Genomic DNA, 12,100 nt, shown 5'->3' on the forward strand with positions numbered 1-12,100 from the left:
AAGCATCAGAGGGAGAATTGTCCTGTATGTGTGTTTATATCCAGTTTAAAAGTTTCCCCACATTTTGCAGTTCTTGCAATATGCAGTTAGATTCATCTAAGTTGTACACATTTTTTTGACGCTTTTAAAATGTAAACATCACTGTGACAAACCTAGCTTGAAATTGTTGTCTCATCTAACAAAGAGGCCTCAAATTAGAAGGTATCAGTGTAAAAATGCAGTTTGTTTAGAGATTATTTCTTGGCGGAAACTGCCGTTTCTTCCTGTGGCGACTGACGGTAAGCACAGCCTGACATAGCCCACGCGCTGATATGAAAACACTTGGGCACAAGGAAATAATGATTAAATGGAAACTTTGACAAGCTCAAATTAAGGCGTCGTGTTTGCTGTGATGAATTGTCTAGCTCGGGGAACTTTCAAATCTGTTGACGTTGTTTTTTTCTTAGCGCACAGAAATAAGTGACGGAAGAAGAACTGTGAATCTTCATCTACACAATCTGCAGACACTAGTAGGAATAATACAACACAAAGGAGCAACCCAAAGTTGACACAATGCATGACAAGGGACACAAAGTCATGACAAGGAAAGACAAGTTTCAAGTGTGCATTGTATAAAAAGGCTTGACAACTTAGATAGTTTAGCAGTAATTAATAGCCCAAAATATAATAAATGTGCAGTAGAGAAAACAATCAACTCTTTAATTTACATTTGAACGTGTCAATTTAAGAGTTGGATGAAGTTGGTTCTGATGTAAGCCATTAAGTGTTTTACAAACTAGTACTACCAATTAGACATTAATTGTCTGACTTCCTGGAAGCTGGTGCAAAGAAGCTTAATGTGCTTTCTTCTCCTGGTTCTCTTTATACAAACCTAGCAGACATTTAATTGGAAGACACTGTGAAGACCAAGCAAGAGTGGCTGCTAAAAAGTACGATAAAACACTACGATTTTCAACTTAGCCTTTAGTGTTTAAAACCGTTTTATTGATGTGGGTAGTAAAAATCCCTCCTCTTTTTGTCGAATAAAATGCACTCATTCTTGTTTTAATTTAGGTGAAGGAAATGTAAGTGCAGGTGATTACTTGCATTGACACAGAGAGTCTATTGGACCACAGTCATTTGGTGAAAGAGCAAAGTCAATCTGAGTGTTGTCTCCGTCACTTTAAACATGGCCTGAGGGGTGAATTGTGTGTCTGTGCTATATAATGTGGTCAGAAACCAGATTGGAAATTGTCTAAAAAAACGATTTACAGATACAACAAATGTGCCATTATTTTTCCAAAAGTAGGAACTACTTTAAACTATTTATTATTTATTCATATAAAATTTTTAGTATTAAAACATCCAAGTTGGAGGGCAGGTTTGAGAAAATTTGGAAATGATCATTGCTTGCAGCCCTGAATGTTGCATACATTTGCCATATTGTGATGTGTGTATTGATATAAAAAGGTTTTTCATGATATGTTAATGGTTTCTACATTTCCTACATGAAGGCGCTATCATACAGACACTAATAGAGTCGGCTTGTGGAGAGTCGCATAACTGAACTGTAGGTCAGTAAACATGTGTAACTTACTCTGACCTATATCACCACCACAGCAGCATCATTGAGCCCCAGAGGAAGCTGTCAAAATGTGATGTATAGTATGGTGTTAATGACATTGTGTCCACATAACAAAGTAACCTACATCCAGAGGATCAGAACAGGTCAAAGGTGTAAAACCATCGACTTCTTGCTTCCAGGACCCGGTGAAGACGGTGGAGGAGACGGTGGCCCGTAAAGGCCCCGAGGTGCCGAGGAACAGCGAGCAGAAGATCATCACCACTGCTGCCGACTTGACGGCGATTTTGCCCCCACCTCCGCCACCGATACCCCCACGCCCGGCCACACGCTCGCCCCCACTGCCGCCCCGACTCCCTTCCTTCACAGAGTATTTCAGTATGCAGAGCGGAGGAGGCGGTGGCGGAGGAGGAGGAGGGTTCGGAACGAAGGCATGAGAAAGGACAGAGGGAGTTTGGGGGAAGGCATGGAGAGAATGGACAGAATGACAATACAACTTGAAGAAAAAGGCAGAGTGGAAATGAAGGTCATACTGACGCCACGAAAAACAGATTTGGATGGACGAAGCAGAGAAGTGAATCCCTAAACGGTCCCTTTTCACCTGTGAATGGAAATAACCTGACGAGAAGAGTGAGGGGAAATGGCTGTGAGATAGGAGTGCTGAGCTTGTTAAAGAATAAAGAAGCAATAAATATTTGATGCTGACCAGTAGCAGGCACACGGAGAGAAAGATGACAAAGTGGATGTAGCCAGAGCAATAGGATGATAGCTGTGCACGGTGTGGAAATGAACAAAATTCTTGAAATTCTCCTATTCAAAAATTCACGAGGCATTGATGGTCTGGAGGAGTTTGTAAATAGTTAAACTGGAGAGAGAGAGCTACCACTCTATATAGTTTTATTTCAAAAAAGGAAATTTGTTTTTATGTTTTTTTTCCCACATTGTTAAATTCCAGTTGGTGCTGTGACCATCTGAAAAAAATCTGATGCCATTAGATTTATCCAAGTTACGTTAAAAAAAAAAAATCAAAAACAAGACCTTTTTTATGTTTGACACATTTTGATAAAGTATAGATATTAAATGGAGTTTGTTGGGTTTGTTTATATTCTTATATGCCTTCATTGCAGCTGGTTATTCTGGATTGATATGCTGATGTGTAATGTAAAATGTCACGTTTACTGTGGGCACTTCTAGGTACTCGTAAAACACGCATGTTTGTATCGTATTTCCTGTCAAAAAGCTGGTATATGTAACTTCATGTGACCATACAATATTTGCGTATTGTGTGTATTGAAATCTATACTTTTATAAATGCATACAATAGGCTTTAGTATATTTTTGACTGGATAAATTCTGTTAGTTGTTGTTCCAATCAAAACTTTGCGCTGTGTGAAACATGAAACCAGTATTATACAATGTCGGTTTTAGTTGAATTTTGACTGGAGTGCAGAATATGCCTGGTCAAAATGTCATTTCTGTGTATGTAGACGTTGGTGAATGTACTGATGCAATACAGCACAAGGACAGGGGTGATTCTCAAGTTACTGGAGTACTACAAAACAAGTTTTGTCAAATGTTCCTATCTCTCTTTGGCTTTCAACTACAACATCCATGATTTAAGAGTAGGCGGCTACCTTTTAAAAAAAAAAAAAATACAAGTAACTTCATCCTCACCCCTGTCTCGTACCTGAAACATGAATATTTGTTGGCTTTATCTCACATTAACATTCAAACCGTGCGAAAAGCTGAACGAATAATACTAGTTTTATATCCCCTAACATTGAGCTATGACAACAACAACAAAAAAAGCCTTGTAGATGAACTGTGAACTCTGCAACACAACTGTACATTTTGTCCGTCCTGCATGGAGCACTTTAATGTTCCTGGTCTTAGTCTGTTTATTCGTGATGTCACCTTATAAGACTGCTTTGAAACCTGTGTTCACACCACTTGGGAGTAATAATTCAAATGCATACACCTGTAAATACAGTCTGAAAATGTCTTTGACGGTCCGGACATTATAGGGAACACATCATGCTCAGTTTACCACTAACTTCCTGCAAACGGGGAAAAAGGACACTAACGATTTCATTTGTATCTCAATGGCATTTATTTAATTTCTAATTCGTAAAAATGGTGCAACTCTGCTTAAAGTCCACAGATTTATCAATGGCAATCTTGCTGTAATGGAGTACTGTAGGGTGTTAGGACTGTGGTGTGTAACTTGTGAGAGTGTAGTCAGAGGTGTAACTTAATGATAGATGAACTAGAGTACTAGTCGTTATTTCTGATTGTGTCCGGTTTATATTCGGCATGTCTGCCATTTCGTCTGCCGTTGCCTGTTGTTATGGTTGCCATGACTTGACTTAATAGACACTGTTTGACTTGACTAACAGACGGGCTTACTGATACTGTATCACTGCTTCAACATTGTGTATTATGACGTACAATTACAGGACCGAGACACTAAGTGGAGAGAACTTGACGATAAGAGATTGTGTATGCATGACAGAAAACAGCACAGCTTTTAGGCTACTCAGAGCGATCTGGTTAAGAGCACATCACTGAAGCACTGTTTAAATGCATTTTAATGGTGTCAAATGACAATTCTAAATACGCTGTATATATATATACACTTTTTGCCAAAATAATAAAAAAAAATATGTTTTTATTAGAGGGCTCATCTTGCTGTGTGTATTATTTGGCTACGGAGTTGATAAGCAACAGCGTCTGTGTTCCAGTTAGGACAAGGGCATGTGTCCAAAGGAGTCGATCTGATATCCGTAAATCATATTTAGAAACTGTTCTCATTACAAGACTCCATTAAAGTAAAACACCAGAGGGACAGACTCCAGGCTGGGCACAATTTGATGTAGGCTAGCCTAATTATTTCAGTCCCTGCCAGTATCCCACTCTGTGACTGCTGAAGTGCAGATCTATAACACACTGCACCCGTCTGTGCTCCAGTAATGGTATACATTTGTAAATTACTTCCAGGCTAATCACTGACAGTCTTTAGAGGAAAAATTCTAACTTCTTCCGTTATTCTGTAACAATTTGCGATGTTCATCAAGTGAGTTTAGATGTGCTCATCAAATCTAATGCAACCAAATACAATAGCCCAACATTATGGAAATGTCTTTATTTGTGCTTCTGTTTAAAAGAGAAAAGAAAAGCATTGTATCGTCAATATAACAATATATTATAGTACAGCATTACAGACATGTTTCACTGCAGACACTTGTTTCTGCATAATCCACCAAATTAAATTGAGGAGTTTTTCCTGAATGACGTGGAATATAAGAAGCAGGTGGGCTTTAATAGATGCTATGCAGCTGCATTATGGTGAGTGTTGGATCCAGTGTTTTTGGAGCTTGACCCAAACTAAAGACTAGAAGTCAGAATATATATTCATCTGCTGCTTAGACTCTTTAAATCGGTCTCATGTCCCCTTAATACTAAATTGCTTCAGTATCTTTCCTGTGTAGCAGACAAACATGTTCCCTCATTTGTTTTGGCCAAACTTATATTTATTGAACATATTTATTAATACATAACCATGAATGTCTTTTGTGGACACTGGAGCTTTTGAACAGTTTTTCGTTGAAGAAATGGATCAGTGTCTATAAACCACAATCTGCAGCATCTGCCGGTGGCTCTTCGGAGGCATTTCATCACCTAACCATCATCCTTCAGCGACCACATCACGGATCCAACACCAGGATGTGTTTACTTAAGCTTTTGTGGGTAACTCCTGTGCCCTCTCCTCTCTGTAGCCTTTGAGCAGCTGGTTGAGGAGTGTCAGTTCGTTCTCTTTTTTCACAGGATAAAGAGGCGGGAAGGGGTTGCCTTTGTACTCTAGGACGGCCATCTGAGCTCTGTCCAGGTTCAGTCTGTTGGGAATGCGTGCCATCCGTGTGTAGCCATTTGACTGAGTCTGAAACCGTGGAGCAAGGACCTTGAAGAGCTTTGGGACCAGATCCTTTTCCTGAAGAGAAGAAGCACGCTCAAACTAAACAACGACTTCACAAGAACTGTTTTACATTCAAGTGACACAGCTTGTCAGAAGTTATGGAGAGCTGCAGACACGTACCGTCAGCCAAAAACTGGCCATTTTCATCGCCTTCTCGTCAGTGTCTCCTTTTTTGGCGTAGTCAATCAGCTGGCAAAAACAAAAACACATACAGTCAGACCCATTGCGTGTGGAGGAGTGAACAGCATTTCAGATTGTCTCAATATAAAATAATCTTGTTGACATTAAGGTTAGACATTGTTGGATCAACATTTATGGACAATATAATATTTCTGTTCAATATTTATTCACGGTGCAACAAAGAAAAAGTGGAGAGCACCACAGCTCTGGATTAAAGCTTGCAAACTTTATTGGACTTAAAAAAGGCAAAGTTTTGATTATAAGGACAACACTGGTTACATTCACACTCACTCAAATCAAACAGTTGGTGTTCATTTTAATGCTGCACTTCTCTTTTTTAGATATTTGTATATAATATTGAAATATGTTATTTAACTGAAAGTATTCATCTATCAATATTGTGGTGACGAACTATTGACTTTTGATAATGTATCTAAAAAGGACCGTATTTTACGCTTTTCGTTTCATAATTTTAACATTAAATCATGCCACAGTTTAATAAAAATTATAACAGTGACATATTCTTCATCATTGACTGTTTACCATATTTCTGTTGCATTGTTGACTTTTCTTCTTTCCACTCTAAAATGTTATGGACAACCCTTCCCTCAGGACTTGTGCATGATATTGATCCTTCACGTAATCAACATTAGGGACGAAATAAATGAACGGACAGCTATGTTAGCTATGCTAGCTAGCATAACCGGGTCGTCGTTACCTTTTCGGCGTAGAAGCGGACTTCATCTGCTCGGCCCGCCGTGGTTTCGATCCTCTCGTGTCGGACCAGTCCTGTCAAAATGTTCCGCAGAATGTTGATTCGGGACTCCGGACCTAGACCTATCCTCCGGGCCATCCGGCCATGGGAGATCAACATTTGCAACGTGAGGCGCATCTTGTCCGGTTAGATTCGCCTGCACGAGTCAGCGACAGACAAACGGGGGGGGGGGGGGGAATAAGGTAAATATATATGTGGTAAGCGTACAATAATATCTTCAAACCTCCCTCTGTCTATCTTAAAAAGCAGTTACCTCAATGTAATAACAAGCCCTGAGGTCAGTCAAGTCAACGCGAAGTTCTTTGACATTGGTGGTGCGTCGTCAAATATGTCCGACTTGATCACAGAACTGGTGAGCGACAGTTCCACTAATCTCTGCAAACATTCGTTCTATGGCTGCAACCATAAACGATGAAAACCAAGAACTACCGAAAAGAAAAAAAAATCAAGATATTATTATTCAGAGTCTTTAAAAATAGAAGCGACACAGGACAGTTTGGGTGACTGTATATTTTTGTAACGTTGATTGTTTGGATTATTATTCTATACAAATCTTTACAATGTTTCTGGTAATGGGGGAATCAAGCTCATTGTTTTATTTATTTATTTCAGTGTTTCCTTCAGTATACCTTACTTATTTCTAGATTATTTGTAATGCTATTTCTTCATACCTTTGTTTGATCTATACATTTACTGTTAATACTGTACGACCTTAATTTATTATAATATATTGAGATGACTGGTCATTTGGGGCATGTGGAAAGCCCCACCTGCTGGCAGCAGGAACATAGTGTGATTTTAGTGGTACTGAGTAATATACAATACAATTTTGGATTAATGCATGAAAAAAACCCATCTTCGATTGCTGCAATTTAAGGTCGGTGGATGGATATATTTAAAAACATCGTAAGTGCAGTTACAGTAATGTTAAATGCCCCGAGTGTGTGAAAACAACAGTGCGCATGCCCTAAACCAGTGGTTCTCAAACTGTGGGGCGCGCCCCTCTAGTGGGGCGCGGTGGTATTACAGGTGGGGCGCAGGGGGAAATGCAGGTTGGTTTTTTTTTTAATTATTATTTTTTTAAGTAATTAATAAATACATGACGAAATGCCTGTACTTTCGTGTAAATGTTTACGTTACGCCGCTAACAGGTTACGCTTGCGCATGCGCGACGGCCATGATCCTTGGCGACTCACATGTGTGGCTTACTGTTGAAGTGAAATGAAGAGACATTTGGCAGGCGGGAACAGAAAAGCAACCTCAAGCAATGCATCCGAGACGAACAGCAAGCAGCCAAGAAGAAAATATGATGACGCCTATCTTGCTCTGGGTTTCACAGTGAACGCGGTAGGAGATGAGGAGAGACCAGTCTGTGTTTTATGTCTGAAAACTCTAGCTGCGGATAGGATGAAACTTGTTTTGTTTAGTTTTTCACAGGTTGCACTTTATTGTTATCTTGAAAAGATGTTTAGTGCAAAACAGGTTAATTGGAAGCCAATTGCAGTTCTTTTTTGCACAGATATAACTTTATTTGCATTGTTCTAACAAAGTGATTGCACATTTTATTTGTTTTTGTTTGATGGAGCAATCTGGTTTACTTGAAAGTAATTGCAATTTTCTTGATTCTATTATTTGAAAAAGCACAGGAGTCACAAAATGTTATTTCAATAAAAGTTCAACATGGACCATTTTGTTACAATTTTGTTGGGGCGGTGGGGCATGAACATTTTTCTTCCTCCAAAGTGGGGCGCGACAGAAAAAGTTTGAGAACCACTGGTCTAAACCAATGGGGATAGCACAAATTGATGTCACGTGGGGCTGATTGCGTGGGGCTGATTGATTACCTGTTGCCCCGCTGCAATTTAAATGGTGAGTTGGTTGGTAGTTGGCAGAAGACAATAAAGACACATGAACAATGTAGATGATCGCGTATGTAACTTGAAAAGTCTGCCTTTTGAAGAAGAACTCGAGAATAAACACTGCTGCAATATTGTTATAAACCAAACCCTCCGGGTCAAAATTAGTCATTTAACGAAAATGGTTAACGTGAGCTACTGTAGCTCATCAAAGAAGACTGACAGCTCATACAAAGGTGGAACCGAGCAGTAACCTGTAACATCACGTGGAGAACAGGTATGTGCTCAGCTGGATTATCGCGTGTGTGTAACTATGTGGAAATTGTGTTTTTACTGGTTTGCATCTGTTAAAAGTAGTTTTTGCCCCACCATTTCTTTCCACCGGGATTTTTGTTATTATTAAGTTCATATTCCCCTCAGTTCATTCTTTATTCGTTCATGTGGGTTTGCCAGGCAGATCAGAGGACCAGAGAAAGGGAGAGATACACTAAAAATGTAGGTTTTTTTTTTTTTTCCCCAACAGGCAGTTTCATTGAAACAGGATTTTTCAGTGTAGAAACAGCTGTAGCAGGTGTGATTGGACTGACTTTAGTAAGATGCCATGGTGCTCTGCAGCCAGTCTGTGAAAATGCATGTCAGATGCAAGCGAGAGGGGAAAAAAGGAATATTGAAAACATTATATCACAAAAGGGCTTTGAGAATCGTTCTGAGTCATGAAAGTCAAATCAATGATTGCTGTGGGAAGCTTTTTTATTTTTACCTTGTTGGCATAGACACCTGGGTGGTTCTTCTCTGCACACCCAAAGCCCCAGGACACAACACCCTGCAGCTCACCGTCACACACAACAGGACCACCGGAGTCACCCTGATAGTGGGGGAGCAAAGCAGTTTAACATACGAAAGTGTGAAGTCTCAACTCCGTGCTGCTGAACAGGTCATAATACTCTGTACACAAGCAGAGATGCATACCTGGCAGGAGTCCTTGCCTCCCTCCAGGTATCCAGCACAGAACATTGCCTCGGTGATCATGCCGGGGTAGGAGTTGTCACAGTCCTCATCAGACAGGATGGGGATATCCAGGCACTGCAGCCTGTTACTATCAGCAGCTGTGCAAACGCACAACCAGAGACCCAATGACATTGATGGACAAATGTACAGTGAATAACAGAACCCCTGTGTGGAGGCGGTGTTTGATACTCACAGGAACTCATGGTCACACCCCATCCAGAGACTGTGCATGCGATCCCGGCAGGAGCACAACTAGTGGGCAGAGCCACAGGCTTCACATACTGGTTGATTGCAGGTTTGCTAAGCTCGATCAGCATGATGTCGTTGTTAACCAGCCAGGACTCGTAGTTTGGATGAGGGATCACGCGGGCTGCAGAAATGATCTGTTCATTGCCGTCCATGAACCAACGGTTGTGATCACGAGGACAATGTCCATTTTGCTGAAAGAGGGAAAGAAGTTGTGAGTGAGACAGAGAGAATGGAGAACGAGAGGGATGACTTGTGAGAAACTAGTGCCTTTGTTGTTTTTGTAATTTTGGATATGATTTTCGAGGAGCACCTACGTACGATTTGTAGCAGTGAGCGGCAGACACCACCCAGTTCTCGTTGACCAGGGAGCCACCACATAAGTGGTAGCCGGAGTTCAGAGACGCCTGATGGGGCTGAGAATTAGGTGTGCACTCATGCCCTCCTACAATCTTGTCCTCCTCTGTGGCAACTGAAAAGAAAATTATTAACATCTCTTCAAAGAATGAATAGCCTCTGTACAACACTGTCAGGCTACAATGCAACAGCCCCTGGTGTTTTTCTGAGTCATAGATTTTCTTTGGCAAACAACTAATCCACTATCTGAAAGGAATAGTTTTTCTGCGCTTGTTTCTAAATTTGGTCCGTACTTACACACAGCTCCAAGGAGCAGAGCAAAGACCAGAGACCCCATGATTGCTTGATGCCACATGAAGATGCACAGATGTTCCTTGACCCATGCCAGCTTTTTTTATTGAGCGCCTGAACTTATGCCGACTGTAAAGAAACATCCCTATTTCTGCTGACCAATCAAAACCTTCAAATAGTGCTGATGGGAAAACGTTGCTATCCATACTAAAACTCTGCCAAAACGGGGCTGCAAAGTTTTAACGTGACTCTGGTTTGATGATTTTGCTCAATTCTGTTACAAAAAAACCCATTGACACTGTGTGCATTATTTTAATTAGATCTGTTGTTTCTCTGGCCTGGTTTGAGTACAGTGCAGTATGTTTTGTATGTTATCAGCATTCTGACCTTGATTCGGCCCCAGAAGCAGTGCCGGGTGGAGCTTCTCTCACACTCACCGAGTGGCTCTGGCCTTCACAAAGGCAACTGCCACAAAAGCAGTCCTAAACAGAACTATTTAAAAATGTATATGATTAAAAAATAATAATAATTTAAAAAAAAACTTTCTCTGAATTTTTTTCAGCACAGCTATTTTAATGGCACGATAATGTGTCACGTTGTAAGAACAATGTGGTCAAAGTGAAGTTAATACATTATACTTTAATACATTAGCTAGTAAAACAATACAAATATGCATTCAGATTAATCAAACAGATGGGTAACAATACTTGGAAAAAGACTGAGTAAAATACTGTTGAATAAATGTGGCATTAACTTAAAAAACGATATTGGCTAAAAACTACAGTAATGACTAAAATACAGCACAGTGAGACAGTAATATTTTCACATTCTGTGGGATGTTCTTACTTACTTTGACCCAGTTTATTACATACATTCACATATTGTGGAGCTAAATATACTACCAAATCAAATGTAGTAGATACTCTGATATGATTACGTTTGTCACATTTTAAAATAAATAAATTCTCAGTCTGTATTTTCATCAGCTCCATCTCAGCTTTTTATATTTATCAGTGAAATGATTTCCTGCTACTTCACACTCTCTGAAAATGAAACATACTACTACTAATACTTCTACTTACACATTATTACACTGCTGTCATATTTTCTATTGCATTTGTTCATTTGTTCATCTATATAATTCCTCTGCGGGGTGTTGTTTGCTTAATAGCCTGAAAATATATTAGCTTAACTTGACATGACTCTCTCACAGTACTGGTACATTTTACTATTGTAGTGAAACGAATGGTTAGCACAGAAGTAGTGCTAACATTTAGCCACAATTACTGGATGTAATGTAATGTACATAACCATCATTAAACATAGCAAGTTTGTCATATTTCGTCTAAATACAGTATTTTTAGTGGATATACATTAAGAACTAATTGCCTTGTTTATACTGTCCTGAAGAGCAGTAAACAGGTGAAATGAAGTTTAAATGTTTCAAGTATTGTTTCAAGTATAATGATGAAAACTTCATAATGTAGGACAACATGGACAAAAATTGAGAGAAACGTTATTTAAAAGTTAAGACCAAAGACTTTATTGACTCAGATGGAAAATGACTGCACATTGTTCAAAACTTAACGACAACAATGAAGTTAAAATGATAGAAGAAAGGCAACAGAATAAGATGGTGGTCGCAGGATCAGACTTAATAGCTGGCCATGGTGTTCTCCAGCCACTCGTTGAAGAGGCAGACCTGTGAGTGGAGACAGAAGGTTTGTTAGCATGGACAGCCAGTAGCAAATATGTTTCATTTGAACTGGGCATGTGAAATTTACATTTCATAGAGATATTTTAGGTTTACCTTGGCGTAGACACCAGGGTGGTCTCTCTCAGCACACCCGTAG

General features: G+C 39.7%; 3 protein-coding genes and 1 long non-coding RNA gene across 4 annotated transcripts in view; 1 reads left to right on the forward strand and 3 right to left on the reverse strand.

Annotated features, from left to right (window-relative positions):
- The window catches only part of tmem145 (transmembrane protein 145), a 46,509-nt gene extending 42,269 nt beyond the window's left edge, over positions 1 to 4,240 (forward strand). Inside the window, exon 15 of the mRNA XM_031853020.1 lies at positions 1,744 to 4,240. Coding sequence (XP_031708880.1) covers positions 1,744 to 1,998 — 255 coding nt within the window. The 3' untranslated portion in view covers positions 1,999 to 4,240. The remainder of the gene's footprint in view (positions 1 to 1,743) is intronic.
- Positions 4,241 to 5,069: 829 nt separating this feature from the next.
- Positions 5,070 to 6,836, reverse strand: mrpl17 (mitochondrial ribosomal protein L17). Its single transcript, XM_031853022.1, has 4 exons — positions 6,743 to 6,836; positions 6,433 to 6,625; positions 5,655 to 5,723; positions 5,070 to 5,549 (listed from the first exon to the last, which is right to left on the reverse strand). The coding sequence occupies exons 2-4, from the start codon at positions 6,604 to 6,606 to the stop codon at positions 5,295 to 5,297; spliced, it is 498 nt and encodes a 165-aa protein (XP_031708882.1). The 5' UTR covers positions 6,607 to 6,625; positions 6,743 to 6,836; the 3' UTR covers positions 5,070 to 5,294.
- Positions 6,837 to 8,933: 2,097 nt separating this feature from the next.
- Positions 8,934 to 10,293, reverse strand: LOC116386618 (trypsin-1-like). Its single transcript, XM_031852993.1, has 6 exons — positions 10,254 to 10,293; positions 9,907 to 10,071; positions 9,547 to 9,780; positions 9,315 to 9,451; positions 9,110 to 9,210; positions 8,934 to 8,982 (listed from the first exon to the last, which is right to left on the reverse strand). The coding sequence occupies exons 1-6, from the start codon at positions 10,291 to 10,293 to the stop codon at positions 8,934 to 8,936; spliced, it is 726 nt and encodes a 241-aa protein (XP_031708853.1).
- A 1,473-nt stretch (positions 10,294 to 11,766) lies between these two features.
- LOC116386620 (uncharacterized) lies at positions 11,767 to 12,100 on the reverse strand. The gene is made up of 2 exons (XR_004212971.1): positions 12,058 to 12,100; positions 11,767 to 11,949 (listed from the first exon to the last, which is right to left on the reverse strand). It is a non-coding gene; the product is annotated as an uncharacterized LOC116386620 (long non-coding RNA).

The sequence above is a fragment of the Anarrhichthys ocellatus genome, unplaced genomic scaffold (genome assembly GCF_004355925.1).
Source record: "Anarrhichthys ocellatus isolate YVR2014 unplaced genomic scaffold, GSC_Weel_1.0 scaffold13, whole genome shotgun sequence".
In the NCBI taxonomy this organism is placed as follows: domain Eukaryota; kingdom Metazoa; phylum Chordata; class Actinopteri; order Perciformes; family Anarhichadidae; genus Anarrhichthys; species Anarrhichthys ocellatus.